The 22,444-nt window shown below is 36.0% G+C and overlaps 2 protein-coding genes across 2 annotated transcripts; both read left to right on the top strand.

The window, feature by feature from the left end:
- Positions 1-860: 860 nt before the first annotated feature.
- LOC130053557 (uncharacterized) lies at positions 861-2,699 on the top strand. Its single transcript, XM_056160898.1, has one exon. The coding sequence runs from the start codon at positions 861-863 to the stop codon at positions 2,697-2,699; it is 1,839 nt and encodes a 612-aa protein (XP_056016873.1).
- Positions 2,700-2,852: 153 nt separating this feature from the next.
- LOC130053556 (uncharacterized) lies at positions 2,853-5,585 on the top strand. Its single transcript, XM_056160897.1, has 3 exons — positions 2,853-3,652; positions 3,749-3,941; positions 4,095-5,585. Exons 1-3 carry the CDS (start codon positions 2,853-2,855, stop codon positions 5,583-5,585), a joined length of 2,484 nt encoding a protein of 827 aa, XP_056016872.1.
- The last annotated feature ends 16,859 nt before the right edge of the window (positions 5,586-22,444 follow it).

The following is a 22,444-nucleotide window of genomic DNA, read 5'->3' as shown; positions in this document are numbered from 1 at the left end:
CGATCTTTCAAGGAAATGGACGCACATTTAAGACAGGTAACAAGTATTCAGAAGCAGTACAAATTTTCCGAGATAGACTTTCTCAAATTTTACTGGAAGTTGTCGAACGCCTATCCGATCAATTCGAGACGAGGTCAGCTATTTCAGCATCTAATCGTTCTAACGGCTCTTCAGTCGCAAAGCAAAAAGAATCCATGCAGACAAGCAACATGTACGTCTAAAATTTCTTGAGGAACAAGCTACCCTAGAAAAACAGAAAGTGTCAGCAGAAATAGACATAAAGCTCTCTCGTGAAAAGGAGCCTGCTGCAGTTGCACAAGCTGAGGCAGTTGCATTTGAGCAGTATGAAACTGATAGTGTTTGTGACAGTTTTAGAATTAAAAAAGAATTTGATACTGCATGTATTAACTTGGAGAAAACTTCCCGAACTGAAGACTATGTCAAAAGTCAGGCGACATACGCTAGTGATTGTGCTTCTCACCCCGACACCAAAGACATTCCTCGGACTTTATCTCATAAATTTAATCCTAATGCTATTCCATACGAAGGACCCATAACACAGAATCAGCATTCTGTTATTCAGGATATGAGCAACTATTTGCTTAAAAAAGACTTATTAATGCACAGATTTAGTGCCTTCGACGATTCCGCCATAAATTTCACAGCTTGGAAAGTAAGTTTCCTTAGTATTATTAAAGAACTTAAGGCTACTCCCCTTGAGGAACTTGATTTACTTACCAAGTGGTTGGGCCAGGAGTCCAAAAAATTTGCATTCTATCAGAACAGCGAACGTGTGCGATCCTCAAAGAGGACTTGATTTGATATGGAACAGATTAGAGGACAGGTATGGGAAACCAGAAATGGTTGAAGCATCATTAAAATCGAGGTTTCAAGATTTTCCTAAGATAACGGAAAATGAGCTCCGTCGGCTCTATGATTTGCTGGACATTTTATACGAGATCGAATCAAACAAGAGTGACACAAGATATTCATTACTACTCGCATATTTTGACTCGTCATCAGGAGTTTTACCTATCGTTACCAAACTTACGCATCAACTCCAAGAAAAGTGGGCTTCCAGAGCTTCTCAGTACAAGCGAATTCATAAAGTAGCCTTTCCCCCATTTTCATTTTTCATCACCTTCATTCAGGAAATGTGTGATCTTAAAAATGACCTCGGACTTTCAGTAAATCAGAAAATTCAGAACGAGAAGAAGACTACTCGTGTCATTACTCGTGCTTCACACATTGAGGAGGAAACTTCACCTCCAAAGGCTCATGGTAAACGATGTCCCATACATAAAGCCGATATTGCTTTAGACGAATGCAGAGTATTTCGTGATATGACTTTAGATAAGAAGCGTGAAACTGTCATGCACTACAACTTGTGTCTTCAATGTTTCAAGGGTAAACACAAGGCAAATAAATGCAAATCGAACGTGAAATGTGAAAAATGTGGCAGTCGTTTTCATATGACAATTATGCACTACGACAGTGAGCGAAAACCAAAAGTAGATCATCAGGATCATGGCGGGGAGACTACTCCAATGGCTATAAATCAAACCATACAAAATCGTTGCACACAACTTTGTGGAAAAATCGAAGGAGGAAGATCCTGTGGAAAAATACTCCTAGTGAACGTATATCCGTCAAATGAACCTGAAAGGGCTAAAAGAATGTATGCTCTTATTGACGATCAAAGTAATAAGACACTTGCAACGCCTAAATTCTTTGATTCATTCGACTTGGAAGGACAAACATGTATGTACACACTATCATCATGTAATGGAACCATAACCATTACTGGAAGGACAGCAGAAGGATTTGTTATAGAAACTGTATCGGGAGATCAAAGACTTAAATTACCTAAAGTCATAGAGTGTGACGAAATTCCAAATAATAGGTCGGAGATACCTACACCTGACATCGCAGAGGCTTACTCTCACCTTCGATATATTTCATCACTCATACCCGAATTTGACAATTCTGCGGAAATTTCATTGCTGATAGGAAGAGATATGACTCAGGTTCATCATGTTTTGTCACAGAGAATTGGTTCTCCAAACGAACCATTCGCACAGAGGCTTATTTTAGGATGGACAATTATTGGCGAAGTGTGTTTGGGAAAATCTCATATTCCAAAGTCGGTCAACGTAAGAAAAACAGTAATTCACGATGGCCGTAATACCATGTTTGATCCATGTGACTCTCAATTCACCATTACAGAGAAAACATCATTTCATCAAGATGTATTTGCAACGACTCCATTTGATGAAACACCAGGACTTTCTACAGACGATCGAGTCTTTCTTGATATCATGAGCAAGGAACTGCATGTAGGACCAGATGGCAAATGGACCGCCCCTTTGCCATTTCGACCTGATAGACCTGCATTACCTAGCAACCGTGCTCAAGCCTATCGAAGGGCTGTGATATTGGACAAGTCATTTCAGACCAACCCATCAAAGAAGGACCATGCTATGGAATTTATGAACAATATATTTAAGAAGGGACATGCGGAGATTGCACCCCCTCTACAACCAGATGAAGAACATTGGTTTTTGCCAATATTTGGTATTTATCACCCGATGAAACTCGGAAGGATTCGTATGGTTTTCGATTCGTCTGCGAAATATCAAGATTTGTCTTTGAATACAGTGCTTTTATCTGGACCAAATATGACCAACAGTCTCATTTGAGTATTAATGAGATTTCGCATGGAAAGCTTTGCAATAACTGCAGATATTGAACACATGTTTCATTGTTTTGCCGTATCCTCACACCATCGAAATTACCTTCGTTTTTTCTGGTACACGGACAATGACTCAGATAAACCCCTTACAGAATACCGAATGTGTGTCCATGTATTTGGCAATACACCTTCCCCAGCTGTTGCCACCTTTGGCCTTCGACAAGCAGCTATCACTGCAGGACCGGAATTTGGAAAGGATGTTTATGAATTCATACAGAGGAATTTTTATGTGGATGATGCTCTTGTTTCATTACCAAGTACACATGAAGCAGTGGATTTATTACAACGTACACAACAAGCACTGATGACCCATGGAGGACTTAGATTGCTCAAAATTGCATCACGTAATCCTACGTTGATGCAACATTTTCCTACTAAAGACTTAGCAAGGGATCTCATAGATCTAGATTTTACCAAGGAGGAGCTACCTGAGCAAAGGAGATTAGGTCTAGTATGGGATCTGCAAACTGACTCATTCGGATTCAGATTGAATTTGGAAGAAAGGCCATATACTCGCAGAGGGGTACTTTCATGTGTAAACAGTCTTTATGACCCTCTTGGCTTTATCGCTCCGATAACCATTCAAGGGAAAATACTCTTAACAGAGATGATGCAATCACCATGTATAGATTGGGATGCTGACTTACCCGAAGAATATCTTTCGACATGGCTTACATGGACACACTCGCTGAGCATTATTGAAGATTTGAAGGTTCCCCTGAAATACTTATCCATTGGATTTTCAGAACTTGGGAACAAACAAGTTTTGATATTCTCGGATGCATCAGAATTAGCTATATCGGCTGTAGCTTACCTACATGATAACAGAGACAGCTCCCTAGGATTCATCATAGGAAAATCTAAAGTTGCTCCAAGGCTAGCTTCTTCTGTGCCATGTTTGTAATTATGTGCCGCAGTGTTAGGAGTCGAGATTGCTTGTATTATCCGTGATCAATTGGACATTAGCGCTGATCATTTCCAGTTCTTTATTGACAGTAAGATAGTATTAGGATACATCCACAACCACACTAAGAGATTTCTTACTTATGTGAGTAACAGGATTCAGCGCATCCTCAACTTTACCTCAGCAGATCATTGGAACTTCATTGCAACCAATCAAAATCCTGCCGATCACGGTACTAAGCCTACCTCTGACAGAGCTGTCTACGACTCATGGATTTGTGGACCTGTAGAATGGCTACAATTTCAGGACATAAACTCAATTCAAACTCCAATGTTTGAACTTGTAGAACCGAACTTGGACAAGGAAATAAAGCAAGAAGTTCTCATTAATAAAGTGCACTCATCTAGTCCACTATTTGGTACTCACCATTTTGAATAGTTTTCTTCAAGGAGGAATCTTGTACATGCTATCGCCTCATTGAAGTTATTGGTCAGGAGAAGGAAACGGCGCAGTGAGAATGACAAACAGTTAGGAGATACAGAGGAAGACAAGATACATGCTCGCAAGGACGCGGAGGAATTCATAATTCGCTTAATTCAGAGTGAAAATTTTGGAAAGGAAAGAGCTGCACTTAAAGATGGCAAAATACTCCGTAAGGATAGTTGGATTTCTAAACTGGATCCATTTTTGAACAATAAGGATATATTGCAAGTTGGTGGCAGACTGCGACATTCTGAATTTGACCTGGGTGAAAGAAATCCAATTCTTATGCCTGGAAAACATCGTGTTTCAAGACTGTTAGTTGTACACCATCATGAGGAAACACACCACCAAGGTCGCCATATAACCGAAGGTGCCATAAGAAATGCGGGATGGTGGATTACAGGTGCCAAACGTTTGATATCCTCCATAATACATAAGTGTGTGAAGTGTAGAAGAGGACGCGGGAAGTTTCTCAACCAGAAAATGGCTGATCTTCCACCTGAGCGTTTGAAATCATCGCCTCCTTTTACTTATGTTGGAATTGATTGTTTCGGTCCATGGAATGTGACAACGAGAAAAACACGTGGCGGCAGCGCAGACTCCAAGAGATGGGCTGTGCTCTTTACATGTTTGTGTTCAAGGGCTGTACATATAGAAGTGATTGAACAAATGAGTACACCGTCATTTATTAATGCCCTAAGACGTTTCTACGCAACCCGTGGTGCTGTAAAAGAATTCTACTCAGACAAAGGAACGAACTTCATTGGAGCTGTCCGTGAACTCGGAATCTGCTCAATAAATGTGGAGGATCCCCCTATTCAGAACATGTTAACAGAAAGAAACACTGTGTGGAAGTTTAACACTCCCTACTCTTCACATATGGGAGGAACATGGGAACGCCTCATAGGAATCAGACGTCGCATTTTAGATGCCATACTACTTGAAGTAAAACACACCAAGCTAACACACGAAGTGCTCTGTACATTTTTTGTCGAGGTTGTTAATATTATCAACAATAGACCTCTCATACCGGTGTCTAGTGATTCCGATTTACCATCCGTACTTACTCCGAATGTTTTGTTAACACAGAAGATTGGGGACGTGTCCGATGCCCCTTTGAACCTTAATGTGCGCGATTTATACACTTCCCAATGGAAGATTGTCCAAGTCCTTGCTGACAGGTTTTGGGAACGTTGGCGCAAACAGTATTTACAGTCTCTACAGTCGCGCAACAAATGGAAGGAGGTCAAACCAAATATTCAAGTTGGTGATGTCGTCATTCTAAAGGACAATGAACAGCATAGAAACCTTTGGCCTCTAAGTCGCGTTACCCGAGTGTTCCCTAGTAGGGATGACCTAGTTCGCAAAGTGGAAGTTGTCACCTTCGCAGATGGAATTAAACATACTTATGTCCGACCAATTACTCATGTGATTCCACTACTTTGACTTTAAACAGACTAGATGTATTCATCGCTTTACGTATTTTGTTGTAATGTTTCACATTGTGCCTTCACATGTTTCATGTAAATTTGGGAAACTTATGATATTTCATATCAGGCTGGGAGTGTTATGCATTCACATAGGAATTTGAGTTATCTCTCTTAGACCATGTTAGTAATCAAGGCGATCCGTCTCTGTTTGAACGTTATTGGTTCCGTAATTTATAATTCGTAGTTCCTGCGCACGAGATTTGCTTGCTCCAAGCACATATGTAACAAATTATGGATTGATGCCTCCCTGCACTATGTGTAAGTTGCATTTTTTCTCAACAAACATTTTTTCATGATATTGTAAGGTATGAAGTATTTTAGCAATATATATATATATATTGGTGCAAGTGGTTTACTATGCTCAAGGCGAAATATTTGTTCCATGTCGGTAAAGTTAACTTTCATATACATTGTTTACCAGATTTTGAACCCAAGTTTATCATACCTAAGATGCCTTGTATAAAAGTAACTCGGGGATTATATGTAGAATATTTTGATTATTTATTTTAATTATATCTTTGTCGATGTAACGTTCATGTTATTGTCTAAATTGGAGTGTCTTTGTATCACAAATCGAACATATTGTGAACAATTTTTCATTTTGTGTATTTCAGTTATTTACCACAATGCACAGTACGACTTGTACAGTAATAAACTTCATTGAGAGAAAAAACATGCTGACTATATTGTGGTTAACATCTGCAAAAAGGCAGAACACATCCTGTTTGTCATTAAGTTGTGTTGTTACGAGTAGTTTTCTGTTGGCATTTATGTTCAATAAAATATTCATATATAAAGCAAACATGTTTCTTAAAATACAAATACTCCCCGAAACTGACCATATTCATGAATGATATTATAATGTGTTATATTAACATTATCACTATTTTGAAATTTGTCGAGAATTAACAACGGGATTGTAAAAGTCACAATTTTGGTGCATCCCTTGTTGCTTTTCCTAATTATACACTAAGTTTTTAGTCTAGTCAATCTAGCAAATCACCTAAAAGTAATTGCAACAGAAACAAACTCGACGGAATTCAATAAACAAAAGTGTGATTAACAACATACAAAAAATCGGACAAAATCGGACAATGGAAAATATTTAAAATTTAGACTTAAATGTTTTAGTAAACCATCGATATTTTGTGGTGTTTACGGCACGCCGTACACGTAAAGGGGAGTGACTTAACTGTGACAGTCATCGGAATAAAGTTATACACGACGATCTAAAGTGCATGTAATAAAAAACGCGATTAAACAGCTTAACAGTTGTATTAAAAAGGTGATTTTAAGACTTCTATATACAAACAATATTGCTCAGCATCTCATATTCTTTGCCGACTTCCATTCCCGGGGAACTTTCGCGAATAAAGCTTCAAAATATTTTGTTTGACCCTCTACTGAATTAATTTTAATTATAAAACACAATATTTACTTTAGAAGTTATGAATAATCAATTATAAATGAAATCTTAAAGAATTAGTGTCAATTTATAAAGGGGAATTACGGTTGTTAAAAAAAGAAAGTATGGAAAGCCATTCGGGTTAAAAGTTTCAGTTATTTTGTATCTTCATCATTTGAGCAAGCGTTTTGTATTAAAAACTTTTATAAAACTAAGTAAGTAAAGTATTTTTGCTTTTCTTTTTCAAATCAGGTTTGGGGAGTCATTCATGGGTAATAATAATGATAATAAAACATTGATAATATAAATAATAAAAATCAATGTAAGTAAACACTTGCGCATAGTATCATGATTTGATGTAAAATCGAGTAGTTACTCTTTCTAATTAGTCTTGGGCTCACGACCTGCGGAACCATATCTCCTAGCAGCATGCGAACAGCGCGCTAGACCGCCCGGCCATCTATTCAAGACAAAACTTGTTTTCGATGACGACGGAATTCTCGCCACGCTGGCACACGATCATTGAGAATGGAAATGGGATACAGTTATTTATCGTAAATTTTAGAGGATCATACAAAATGCACATTGTGTTTTAAATGTCTATATATAAAGCACAGAAATAGCAACGAACTCTGAAATAACATAACTGCCCTAAGGGACGAAATCAATGTCGGATGAAAATTTAAATTCAATTAGTTAGGGGGAGGGGAATAAAAACTCCCGCAAGTTTCTGTCATCCGACATCGATTACACTTTAGTGGAAAAAGGAAAAAGACAAGCGACTGTTGAATACCACATAATATTTAAAACATATTAATGAACATTTAATAGATTTAATGTACACTTTCATTTGTGAATAAACAGTAGAAAAGATATACAGAGGTGTACAGAGTGTTATTTATAATCGTACGTTTCTTTTCTTGTTATTTGATTAGTTTCAGCATTTGTCATATTAAGTTTTAAAGGGGGGGGGGGGGTTGGGGTTCTTGGTGAAAACTATGTGAACTTAGTTTTTTGTGAGACATTGAATTTTTGATCTTGCCCCTAATATAAGTGAAGAATATCGTTAAAACCAGACGTCTTTTTAGGAAACGAAGTTTGACAATCCTTTCCCTTTCTACATGCATCCACAGGATGCGACACAACGTCAAGAATGTTCGGCATCGGAACAGGTCCTGTATAGTCAAAAGGTAGACAAATCGCGAAAAAATTCTGTATATGATTAGTTTTTAAATGGAGGCAGGCTACTGACAAACAAGTTGATGGTGAAGGGGTTTCAACTGTTTCGTTTAAAGTCAGCATTTCACGAATTATATGGTCGTTATAACAATCTACTTTGCCAATACAACCTATCATTGGGTCAAATCTGCCTGACTTGTTTCATATAGATTGTTAGGCCGTTTTTGGCACAATGATATTGAATAAGGGTAACTCCGTTTGCCTTATTAAGATATAGAGCTCACAGTGGGTGTAACCGGTAAACAGGGGGTGTTACTCCTTATAGCCCATAGGCATCTGATCCCACTTCTGATATATCCAGGGGTCCGTGTTTGCCCACCTCTCTATTTTGTATTGCTTATAGGAGTTACGAGATGGATCACTGTTCGTTATCTTCACCTTCCTATATGAGGATTTCATAGAGAAAAAGATATATTCTGGTGTCGATGTCATATCGACTTTGTACGATGGAATATCATAGAGACACTTATAGGAGATTTGCTATGTGAAGAATTGTCTAACACAATATCATTTTTATAAGTTCAGTCATTGCCACTAACTACTAACTACAGCTGCAGAAAAGGAGCACTGCAAGAATTTTTTAAGTCATAGAGTGGACTAAAGAAATGATTAATTTGGATCCTTCTAATTGGGGCTTATCACTGCTTTCAGCAATTCTTGTATCCGTTAAAACTAAATTACAAGTCGCGCCAGATAAACTTTTGAACGTTTTTCGCTGTAAATGCAAGGCAAATTGTGACACTAGCCGTTGTACTTGTAAAAACATGGACTGAACTGTACTGCAATTACTCAAATGATCACTTATATAATTATCAGGCACGTAGCAATAATGACTCTACACCTTTTATCATTACATGCAAAGTTGATAAATGTTTACGTACAGAGGTCGATTTTTAGACAGATTGGTTGCTCTCCCTCCTCTTTTTTTTAAATAGCATTGTCGTGAACTGTACACAGTGGAAGTGTAAAATTGAACTGAGAGAACAACCTTAGCCCCCCCCCCCACCAACACCACACACACCATCAAGTATTTTTATAACTTTGGATTAAAATTTACTTGTCAATTTTCAGGCAATATTGTGAAATTATCTTCACACCCCCTTTTTGATCATGCTGCGTGCCTGATTCATTTTGCTTTTAATTCTATGTGTCCATTGTTTTTAAAACAGATTACTCCTGACATTCTCGGTATTAATTGCACAATAATTAGGATAGAACTAAACATCAAATACGGCTATAACCCCCCCCCCCCTTCCCAAACTCTAGAACTTGACGAAGTGCACGTATTAAAGATTTCTTTATAAAATCGAAGAAACTGAACCTTGTTTTGTCATAGATGTAGTACAAACTGTTAAAACTCAGCTTAATAAAGAATTTGGTAACGTAAGCTTTACTATACACTGTTTGTTTTAAAATACTACATGTATTTATGTGAAACATGAGACCGGAATGGAAAGCGCGCCTCCAACTTTCGATGTAAGGGGAGTATCTGCAAAAATGTAGGTCATCTTTTACAGACCATTTTTGAAAGGGCACTTGTTTTGTGTTAACAGTTTATTTTTATGTATAAATCTTCATGTGGTAACTCATATATGGCTAATGGACAGGAAAAAGTATTTTCTTCCAAAATCCAGTTTTTAACGCTTTTTGTAGGAAAATGAAGATTTCAGCCCAAAATTCGGCAAGGGAAAATAAATTTTGGTACAGAAAAGATAAGTTGTGCATTTGGACGTTTTATTCTTAAATTTATAAGATCAATGCCATATCTTGTATAAAACAGTCATTTCCTATCATTTCCAGTTTTTCACTATTTTTGTTTTAGAAAAAGGTAGGTTTTCCTACCTAATATGGTATTTTTCATATATATTGCCAATAATCTATATATCATACTTGTTGAGCAGTTTTTAAAATAAATCCTAACTTCATTTTTTTATTGTTAGATTCAAATGTATGACAAAATGTAGGTTTTTTTCTTAAAATTTCAATCTTTAACAATTATATTTTTTAAAAAAACAAGATTTTACCCAAAAATTACAGTCAAGGAAAGAATATATTCTGCTGTAAAAAAAATTAATCGAACATTTCCAGGTTGAAATTTGAGATATGAAACTTATTTTCACTGTATGTTACATAAAATGGACATTTTCTTCAATTTCCAGATTTTAGCGATTTTCATGAAAAAACACATCCTTTTACCCCAAAATTCCAATTTTCCCATGGAAATACAAAAGCCGATTTTTAATATGTTGTTTGCATGTGTTTTCTTGCATGAATAATCAAAATTTCATTTCTGTTGCAATTAGTTTGAGGTTTTGCTCATTTTTGAGCTAGATTGACTAGACTATTTCATGCAGATTCAGCAAAAGTTAAAAGTCGTCTTTCAAAATGATAAAAACAATAATCACTATGAAAATTTTGGTCCCATCCTGGAAGAAAAAAAAAAATCCCTACCCCTGAGGCTAGTGATTATTGTTTTGTAGGAGTCCTCAAATTTGCAATTTTTGTCAACTTTGTCCCAACAATGTTTCATATCAAATCTGAAAAATAATCAGAAGTTTAAAACGTTAAATTGTCAATGCACGATGGACTCTAATCAGCAATGATCTAATAATTAAGTGAAGGAAATACAAACTACAATATACTGGACTTAACTAGCTATGCACGACTGTCTTTCTAAAGTCCACAAAGTCTTACAAAAGAATTAACGACTAAAGACCATCTTTACATTCTGAAATTTTCGCGTTCATTCCAAGGCCATTCACTCTAATGCAAAACAGTAAAACAGTAATGTTAAAAGTGAAGTTTCCCAAAAGTTTTAATTCATTCATATAAACTAAAAATTTTGTAATACAATTTAAGACTTTGCGACTTTGTCGTAAATTGTTTTGTAAATCTGATCCCTGGACTCCCCAAACTTAACATTACCCTCTCTCTAATGTTCACTAACTATACAATGCTGATCAAGAGTCTCTAATGTTCACAAATCTGGACTACACTAACTATAGGAATATGTCTCTCACGTTTCAATAAACTGAACCCTGCTATTTATACACAACTGTCATTCTATGATATTCACAAGGTCTGAACTCCAGTACCTACGTGTATACATATTACTGTCAGTTACAGTTAGGCTACCTTTGTGCTACTAGGTTAAGACTAATTAACTTTTTGTCGCTGTGGGCTTGAGAGTCAACATCACATACCATATCTGCTATCAAAACCACAACATGCTGGGTTCATAGTGAATAACTGAGGTATTGCATTTTGGTTTGCCTGCTCGTTCGGGTAACCCACGTATAAGCTTTTACCTGTAATTTAGCAGTTTCAATATTACAAATAGATATGACTGTCCCATTACAGAATGTGGACACTTATTCACATGTTGCATTGAAACCGCAAATAAATCTAAAAGCTTGACAAACAGACCCCTAATTTATCCATATTTTTTTCAACAATGCAGATCTGAAGTGTATAACGCTAAAAATAATGTTTTCGAACATATAAATGCAACGACATTTCGAAGATTTCATTCGTAAATCGCACTTTGAACAAACATGGATAGACGAATAGCGTCCATATTTCAAGCTGTTCTCCTAGCTGTCTACTCGTATAATCTTTGTAGTGTCTCAAACAGGTCCCAGATCTTCCGCGATATCAATAATGTGAGGGATCCCGATGTAGCTCCTTTCGAATCCACCAAAACCAGTATCACTGTAGAAGTGGATATTGCACTCTTGGGAATTTTCGAAGTCAATGAAAAACAAAAAACGATGTCCGGGTCATATCCAATGTTTTTTTTTTCATGGAAAGACGATCGTATAATGTGGGATCCAAGTTCGTACCAGAATAGTAGCTCTGTTCAAGTAAAAGCCAAGAAGATTTGGATGCCAACTTCTCTTTGTATCCTTAATGAAATAGGAAACGAAAATTGTATTAGCGATGATAAAGGCATTGTTACTGTCTATTCAGGTGGATATGTTACCAATAAGTTATTTAAGGAAAACACTGTACGATGTGGTATAGATGTGACGAAATACCTATTTGATTCGCAAACTTGTTATCTGCAGTTTATCAACATAAATGTAGGAACTGAATATCTTACATTTGAGGAAGAAGATTCCCACTTTTATCCCCAAAATTACGAAAAAACACCCGAAGTCTCGAACATTGTCGCTACCACAGAAAGCATATGTGAGATTGGAAATCCTACTGGTATACCAGAAGTATTGACATTCAGAATGGTGTTACAGGGATAATCTTTGTATGCAGTCACATCCACCTTGTTACCTGTAAATATTTTATCAGTGATCAATCTGTTTTGTTTTTTGTTACCAATTAAATCCGGAGAGAAGATGAGTTTCTGCATGGCTATCTTTCTAACTTTTGCAGTGTTTTTGACGATCATTAACGACTCCATGCCGCAATCATCAGACAAAGTGGCATATTTCACAATATACTTAATAACACAAGTCCTTGTCAGTGGTTTAACCATTGTACTACAAGCCACCGTGCTGCTTGTTCATTTCCATTCTAAAGCAACAACAGCGAGCTCTCAAAGTAGCTTACAGGCTACTGATAAAGTGAAGAAATTCAAAGTGACTAGTGTACTATTAGATAAGACTTTCTTACTGTTCATTTGTGCCATTGATACATTTTTTGTGCTTTACTATACTTTGAATGTGTGTTAATTAGTGCCCCAGAATTTTTTCTATGCAAGGTGAAGATAACGAACAGTGATCATTCTCTATCAAACATGATTGTCAAATTCGACATGAGAAATTTGAGATGATGGTGGAATTTGAGATGATGGCGGAGAAAACATTTATTGCATATAGAGAGTGTAAAAAGAGCGATAAGCATGATTCAGGCATCCATACTAATTCATGTTAATACATTCTCTTCCATTGGACTAACAATTGATTATTTTACATTTCATCTTAATAAATGTCCATTAATCAATATTTATATTTTAATTCATTGTTTTAAGATAAGTGTAATAACCACATTTCAAAAGAGAAAATCAGCATGAAAAGATACTAAGTGAAAAGCATAAAACATCAGTAAATTAATTAGAAACCGTTAGTAAAATGTGAAATTCTATTAAATACCGTATATAGAAAACATAAATGATAATCGTAACAGAAAATTCTTCATAACTTGATATATTTACATTATGTAAATATTCAAATCTAAATATCATTTATACACCCATTGTATTATATACATGTACTTATATGATCTAGCATCTGAAATTCAACATGATCGACATTAATACAAATATCGGTTTTCATACCGAGCTTGGCATACGCTTTAATATCTCTCAAGCATACTACTATTTCTTTCTTTTTCATACAACTGATCTGTATGGAAATCAATACAATCATATGAATATCATATTGTAAACAAATGCATTATATAGTTTTAGTTTTATGAACGCAAATGCATTCACCCTAATACAATCGTTTTCCGCTTCATTTCACCAGTGAGCATGTGAAAGCATATGTAATTCTTATAAAGACAAGAAATTATTTTGTGGATGAAAGGCGAAGATGTTGGAGACATTTTCCTTTTTTTTTTTTGAGATTCCAATGACAGAAATGAAACTCATTTGATGTTGGGGATATATGTACACAAACTTGCTACGAAATATAAGGCTATGCAAAGCTAAAGTTTTCGTTATTAAGGTGATACGGCTCCTATAGCCATGCTCTTGTGCATTGGACTTTTGACCCGTTGGCATCACGAAAACTTTCTATCACAAGATCACCTTAGATTACAAGTAATTTGTTTTCAGTATGATCCTCCAAAGACATGTTAACAAATTTTTACTTTTCACATTATGCTTTTAAGTTATTTATCTTAGGGGCCTCCACGACCGAGTGGTTAGAGCATCGCGCTGAAAATTACACGGCCTCTCACCTCTGTCGGCGCAGGTTTGAATCCCACTCGCGCCGGTAAGTGAGAAGGTTTCCCAGTTTACTTTCGGAAGGTCGGTGGTATCTTTCCAGGTTCTTCTGGGTTCTCTCTTCTACCAATAAAAACTGGGCGCCACCAGATAATTGAAAAATTGTTGAGTGTGGCAGAAAACATCAGTCAATCAATCAATTTTAAGTTTTTTATATAGCCTCTTGACACAAGCTGCAATACGAGTCTGGTTTGAGCTTTTCAATATTTTTTTCCAGAATACCGACCTGTTAAAAACTTCCCACTTAATACCCAATGATACTGACATTGTCGAAATGGTTTCAATCGTTTTGACTCAAACAATACTCTCATATTTTCCCGATGAGATCTTAACGCCCTTGAATGGAAGCCAATGTTTTTTGTTATACCGTGATTTGAAATCCCGGTGGTGGTGCTTACACACAACATGGGCATTTAACTGATGTATATATCCTTATAATTTTAGTTACTGGGAATATGATATGTGAGGCTTGAGAGAAAGTTTGTCGGATGAGCTAACATGAAGACTTAGGGGTTACTTTTACAATACTTAGACACTTGAAATAAAATTTTAGATAAAAGGCTAGGGAGAACTGTTCCGCCCAGTCTTAAATTTTCACACTGACAAAGGGAGGGACAATAAAAGGGGGCAAGTGTTCCCTTGGGTATATTATTTATTTTATAGGTATTACACATTTCTGTTTGTTTTTAAAGGGGGCAAACGTATCCTTGTGTACAACATTTATTTTATGGTGTGTTATACATTTCTGTTTTTCTTCCCATACGTACATATGGCCAGTGTTATAGATTGATATAAATCAATTCATTCAATTACAAGGAGACAAGTTTGAAATTCAAGTAAAACAAATAATTGATATAACAGATTAACAGTGAGACCTAGACAGACATTTAAACACCATACATGGAAGTATTCTTACCAGAGCATTGTTTTAGAATAGATTACATACCTCGATGTTTGCAATTCCATCTGTCCTATTCCAGGGTGAAGCAGAGAATGCCAAAGTGGGCAGGTATGGTATTGTGGTATTGGAGAATATGATGTGAATGATAATAAGCCATGTCATTACGGGTTCATCTGGCTTGGTCTATATTAGATAGATAACGCTTGCACACACCTTGCTCTCACACACGTAGCTCGGGAAAATTAATAACGATAATACGTACAAGCTGTAATTTGATATATACAATGATAATTCTGGTTAAATATCCACACCCGTCATGTTTTTATACGTTCACCCCTATAGTTCCAAAATATTACTTCCTCCATTTCATGAGGAAAATTCAATAGTTTAAACATATTTTCTGTTTTGAATGACAATGCATTTTCATGACGTCATTATGAGATACTGATTACTCAATGAGTCTTGCGCCTCTAAATCCACATCACAAGGGCATCGATCGAATCAAGTTTTTTCCTAGATGTCGTGTGACGAGGCAGTATTTTCTTCTCAAGAGAACGTGTTTCTGTTCAGATTGCAATGATCTATTTAGCCACGACAAGGCCTTTGAACAATATTTTCCCAATTTTAAAATACACCTCCCAACGCATGGTACTCATACATATATTGTATCGATATGTTGTTTAGGGGGAAATGGAGTTGTGTTGTTTGTTATACTTCTAACCACTTGGATATATGTGTATGTACGTTCCAATAACAATATCAAATAGAATTCAAAGAAGTGTATAAGAAACATTTTCAAATATTATCAACCTTATGAATAAGTAATTAAGACATACATTACAAATATATACATTGGTGAAAATACGCACCTGAATTATCATAGTTTCCAATGTACAGAAGATATACTTGTTCATGATCCACTTTTGATGAACTTTGAGATGTATCTTCGGATTTCAAACATTTCGGTTGAGCATCACTGAAGAGACATTATTTGTCGAAATGCGCATCTGGTGCATCAAAATTGGTACCGTATAAGTTTTACGTCTTGATATTTTTCATAGTAAAAAACGAAAGAAATTGGAATTTATTTATCCGAAACGTTATTATTTCTATTGAATTTAAACAAGGTAGACAAGTTGATCCTTTATTAGCATATGAAACTTATACGTCTTAACAAGCAAGTTGATGGTGCAGAGGTTCCAACAGTCTCGTTTAAAATCAGCATTTCGAAATTTCCATCGCCGATTTAACTATCTAGTTTGAAAATACAATCTATCATTGGGTCAAATGCTGTCTGACGTGTTTCATGCCCATTGTTGGGCCGTTTTTAACACACTGATTTTGACTACGGATAACTCCGTTTGCCTGATCGAGATATAAAGCTCACGGTGGGTGTGACCGGTAGACAGAGGATACTTACTCCTCCTAGGCACCTTATCCCACCTATGGTGTATCTAGAGGACCATGTTTGCCCAACTCTTTATTTTGTATTGCTTATAGGAGTTATGAGATTGATCACTGTTCGTTATCTTCACCTTTATAGGAGTTATGAGATTGATCAGTGTTCGTTATCTTAACCTTTCATAGTTGTATCATAGATCAAATCACGGTCACATTTCGATTATATAATTTCTTATTTGCGAACAAACCTTTGTCTTTATTCTGGAAAAACACAAAAAAATCATATAAGATAACAGAGCTTGTATTCTTTTGACGGTAGAACCATACATCATACATGTATGAGGTGCTTTTAACCAGCCATTTAATAAAATCGTGGTGTAATGAACCACCTTAATATGGTAGTATTGAGTGGAAGTTAATATTCGAACAATCATTCAAAGTTATCGAAAATTACAACCTTCAGTGGTTTCAATATAGAATTATTCATTAAATGCTAGTTACAAGCTTATCTTTATATCAGGAAAAGAATAGAGGTTCTAATTCTCGCAACTTCTGACACAGAGAAGAGGAAACAATATAACACATTGTTTGGGCTTGTGGTAAAGTTCAGTATTTCTTGACACTGTAACACATTGTTTGGGAATGTGGTAAAGTTGAGTATTTCTTGACAGAATTTGATATACAGGTGCGAATGTACAAATAACAAAGTTACGTTTGTCTTTCATTACAATTAACATTGTATAAGGTTTACTTCTACAAATAAAAGGGCAGACATGTATGTTTCAACGTGAAATTGTGGGTAAATGGTATATCCATATTATGAATGTGCAGATAAAACATCAAATGTGAATCCGACATAGCCTATCAGAATTTATTATTAATCTCAAAAGCCGTTTGTGTCGCTTTAAATTGTTATCAGAGGGTTTAGCAATATCCATATGAACAGATGAAATTCTTCATCATTGATCTGTACAGATCAAATTTTCAGATTTAGCAGCATTGGTCTGTATAGTTCCAGTTTAGCAGCATTCTTATGTAGAGTTCCGGTTTAGCAGCATTGCTTATGTAGAGTTCCGGTTTAGCAGCATTTCTTTTATATAGTTCAGGTTTATAAACAGCCTTGGTCTGTACAGTTCAGGTTTATAAACAGCCTTGGTCTGTACAGTTCAGGTTCATAAACAGCCTTGGTATGTACAGTTCAGGTTTATAAACAGCCTTGGTCTGTACAGTTCAGGTTTATAAACAGTCTTGGTCTGTACAGTTCAGGTTTATAAACAGACTTGGTCTGTACAGTTCAGGTTTATAAACAGCCTTGGTCTGTACAGTTCAGGTTTATAAACAGTCTTGGTCTGTACAGTTCAGGTTCATAAACAGCCTTGGTCTGTACAGTTCAGGTTTCTAAACAGCCTTGGTCTGTACAGTTCAGGTTTATAAACAGTCTTGGTCTGTACAGTTCAGGTTTATAAACAGCCTTGGTCTGTACAGTTCGTTTTTATAAACAGCCTTGGTCTGTACAGTTCAGGTTTATTAACAGCCTTGGTCTGTACAGTTCAGGTTTATAAACAGCCTTGGTCTGTACAGTTCAGGTTTATTAACAGCCTTGGTCTGTACAGTTCAGGTTTATAAACAGCCTTGGTCTGTACAGTTCGGGTTTATAAAGAGACTTGGTCTGTACAGTTCAGGTTTATAAAAAGCCTTGGTCTGTACAGTTCAGGTTTATAAACAGCCTTGGTCTGTACAGTTCAGGTTTAACAGCCTTTGGTCTCTATAGTTCATGTTTAGAATCATTACTATCTACAGTTCAGGTTGATTAACAGCATTCGTCTGTACAGTACAGGCTTATTTACAGCATTTGTTTGTAGAGATCGAGTTAATTAACAGCATTGGTCGACACATTTCATGTTCTGCAGCATTGGTCTCTATAATTCAGGTTTAATAGATCATTTGATTGTACAGATTTGGTATGTATAATTCAGACTTAGCATAATCTTCTTTCTGTACAGTTCGGGTTTATAAACAGCCTTGGTCTGTACAGTTCAGGTTCATAAACAGCCTTGGTCTGTACAGTTCGGGTTTATAAACAGTCTTGGTCTGAACAGTTCAGGTTTATAAACAGTCTTGGTCTGAACAGTTCAGGTTTATAAACAGCCTTGGTCTGTACAGTTCGGGTTTATAAACAGCCTTGGTCTGTACAGTTCGGGTTTATAAACAGCCTTGGTCTGTACAGTTCAGGTTGATAAACAGCCTGGTTCTGTACAGTTCAGGTTTATAAACAGCCTTGGTCTGTACAGTTCAGGTTTCTAAACAGCCTTGGTCTGTACAGTTCAGGTTTATAAACAGCCTTGGTATGTACAGTTCAGGTTTAACAGCCTTTGGTCTCTATAGTTCATGTTTAGAATCATTAATATCTACAGTGCAGGTTTATTAGCAGCATTCGTCTGTACAATACAGGCTTATTTACAGCATTTGTTTGTAGAGTTCGAGTTAATTAACAGCATTGGTCGACACATTTCATGTTCTGCTGCATTGGTCTCTATAATTCAAGTTTAATAGATCATTTGATTGTACAGATTTGGTATGTATAATTCAGATTTAGCATCATCTTCTTTCTGTACAGTTCATGTATAGCAGCATTTTGTGGGTACATTTCAGGTTTAGCAGCATTGATTGGTACAGTAAAGGTTTAACACCATTGATCTTTACAGGTTGAGTTTATCAGAATTGGTGTATATAGTTCAGACTTCACGGCATTGATCTGTATAGTTTATATTTCGCAGTATTGATTTGGATAATTCATGCTAGTCATAATTGGTCTGTATGCAAGGTGAAGATAACGAAAAGTGATCAATCTCATAACTCCTACAAGCAATACAAAATAGATGGTTGGGCAAACACGGACCCCTGGACACACCAGAGGTGGGATCAGGTGCCTAGGAGGAGTAAGCATCCCCTGTTGACCGGTCACACCCGCCGTCAGCTCCATATCCTGATCAGGTAAACGGAGTTATCCGGAGTCAAAATCAGTATACTTTTAGGTTTAGCAACATAGGTTTGTGTAGTGTGGGTTTAGCAGCATTGGTCTGTGTATTGTAGGTTTAGCAGCATTTGTCTGTATAGTGCAGGTTGTGCAGCATTGGTCTGATAAGTGCGAGTTTAGCAGCATTTGTCTGCATAGTGTGGGTTTAGAAGCATTAATCTGTACTGTTTAGATTTATCAATATTCCTCTCGACAATTTTGACAATGCATTACAACTGCTTCTTTCGTTATTCACAAAGAAAACTACGATCTGTAATAAAAGATATTGCATTATACTTATAGATAGTAAAAACAAGATATCTAATGGGAGCCAAAATAAAATCTTGATGCTGAATGGTCAATAGAAAAATGCATACATGAGAAAGAATCATTGCTTAAGACACGACACTGTAAGGTGCATAGCTTCATTGGCTTATTGCACCAACGCAAAATCTGTTATCTTGAAGATTCCACTTATTAGATTCGCAATAACAAATTTTATCTTGTAATATCTACATTATATTTTGTCTCTATTCAAACTAGTATCTCGATGAATGTACCATGAGAAGCAAGTGGTCTTTCGATATGACATATAAGTCTATCCTTTAACAAGGTACAAACTATTTGATCACACAATACAAGTATTAGAATTTTTATTGCTTCATCCTACCTGTATTAAGATAAATATAAGCTAAAAGTCCCTAAATAACATCCACGTATAATGATTGGCTTCCAGGTATACATTTCTTTTAAAAGCTCACAGACAGATCCGCAATTTGATTAGAGAAGTATCTAAGTCTATTTACTTTCGTTTGCAACATATTGATGCTTTGTCAGAAATGCAAATATGTGTAAATTATCCAAATGCATATATTAGCATACTACTTATTTTCAGAAAATAAGCAATATATATAATATTTCAAAGTGAGTTGAAATAATTCAATATCTGCTAAATATTTATTGAAACAAAAATTTTGAAATGCACAGAAAATGCTATCCACTTCAAGGCATTTAAAAAGATCGAAGTGCGTGGACTTTTCAACATAGTGTGTAAAAAGCGTGAATTATTCTTTCAATGGTAAAACCACACTTCATATTGGGTGCTTTAACCAGCCAGTTAATAAAATTGTAGTGTAATGAACCACCTTAACAGGCTGATATTGAGTGGAAGTTAATATTCAAACTATCATTCAAAGTTATCGGAATTACAAACTTCAGTGTTTTCAATATATGATTATTGATAAAATGCTAGTTACAAGCTGATCTTTATATCAGTAAAAGAATAGAGGTTCTAAGTACCATACATTCTGACACAGAGAAGAGGAAACAATATAACACATTGTTTGGGAGTGTGGTAAAGAGCAGTATTCCTTGACAAAATTTGATGTACAAGTGTGAATGTATTTTAATGCAAAGGGCAAATTTACGTTCGTCTTTCATTAAAAGTAATTCTGTGTAAGGTATTGCTCCATAAATAAAAGGACATATATGTTTTAATTTGAACTTGCGGGTCAAATGCTATATCCATATTATGAATGTTCAGGTAAAACATAAAACGATATTGATTGAATATGCAATAGCATATCGGAATTTGTTATAAAACTTAAATAGCAATTTGCGCCGAGTTAGTTTGTTATAAGCAGAGGGTTTAACAATCTTCATATGTACTGATCAAACTTTCCAACATTGACCTCTACAGTTTAGATTTAGCAGCATTAGTCTGTACAGATCAGATTTAGCAACATTGGTGTCTATTATTTAGATTTAGCAGGATTATTCTGTATAGTTCCGGTTTAGCAGCATTCTTATGTACAATTCAGGTTTAGAAGCATTGCTTTCATACAGTTCAGGGTTATAAACAGCTTTGGTCTGTACAGCTCAGGTTTAGATGTATTGCTTTTTACAGTTTGGGTTTATTAACAGTATTCGTTTGAATAGTTCAGGTTTATTAGCAGCATTGGCTTGCACAGTTCAAGTTTATTCAAAGGATTGATTTCTACAGTACAGGTTTCTTATAAGCATTCGTTTGTACAGTTCTAGTTTACTAACAGCATAGATCTGCATATTTCATGTTTAGTTGTTTAATTATATCTTGTTTAACGGCCCTCTCGAGAATTTTTCACTCATATGGAGACGGCATCAATTCCGGTCAAGGGCTTCAAATTTAGGACTATGCTCGGCTCTTACGACCTTTGAGCAGTGAATGTTCTTTAGCGTGCCACACCTACTGTGACATGGGACATCCGTTTTAGCAGCATTTGTCTATACAGTACATGTTTATTTACAACATAGATGTGTAGAGTTCACGTTTATTTACAGCATTGGTTGGTACAGATTCACCTTTATTCACTGTCAGCATTGGTTTGTATAGTGTGGGTTTAGCAGCATTGGTCTTTATATTTCAGACTTCACACCGTTTTTCTGTACAGTTCAGGTATAGCAGCATATGTGTGTATATTTCAGGTTGGCACAGTTAATCAGCATTGATCTTTAGAGCTTAGGTTTAGCAACATTCGTCTGTATTTAAGATTTAGGAGCATTGGTCTGTATGATTTAAGATTACCTGCATTCGTATGTATAGTGTGGGTTTAGCACCATTGGTCTGTATAGTGTGGGTTTAGCACCATTGGTCTGTATAGTGTGGGTTTAGCAGTATTGGTCTGTGTAATGTAGGTTTAGTAGCATTTGTCTGTGTAGTGTAGGTTTAGCAGCATTTGTCTGTGTAGTGTAGGTTTAGTAGCATTGGACTGTATAATGTAGGTTTAGTAGCATTGGTCTGTATAGTGTAGGTTTAGCAGTATTTGTCAGTAATGTAGGTTTAGCAGCATTTGTCTGTGTAATGTAGGTTTAGCAGTATTGGTCTGTGTAGTGTAGGTTTAGTAGCATTG

The sequence above is a fragment of the Ostrea edulis genome, chromosome 3 (assembly GCF_947568905.1).
Source record: "Ostrea edulis chromosome 3, xbOstEdul1.1, whole genome shotgun sequence".
Classification (NCBI taxonomy): domain Eukaryota; kingdom Metazoa; phylum Mollusca; class Bivalvia; order Ostreida; family Ostreidae; genus Ostrea; species Ostrea edulis.
Note: the sequence above shows the minus strand (reverse complement) of the source record. Positions and strands in the feature narration are given on the sequence as shown.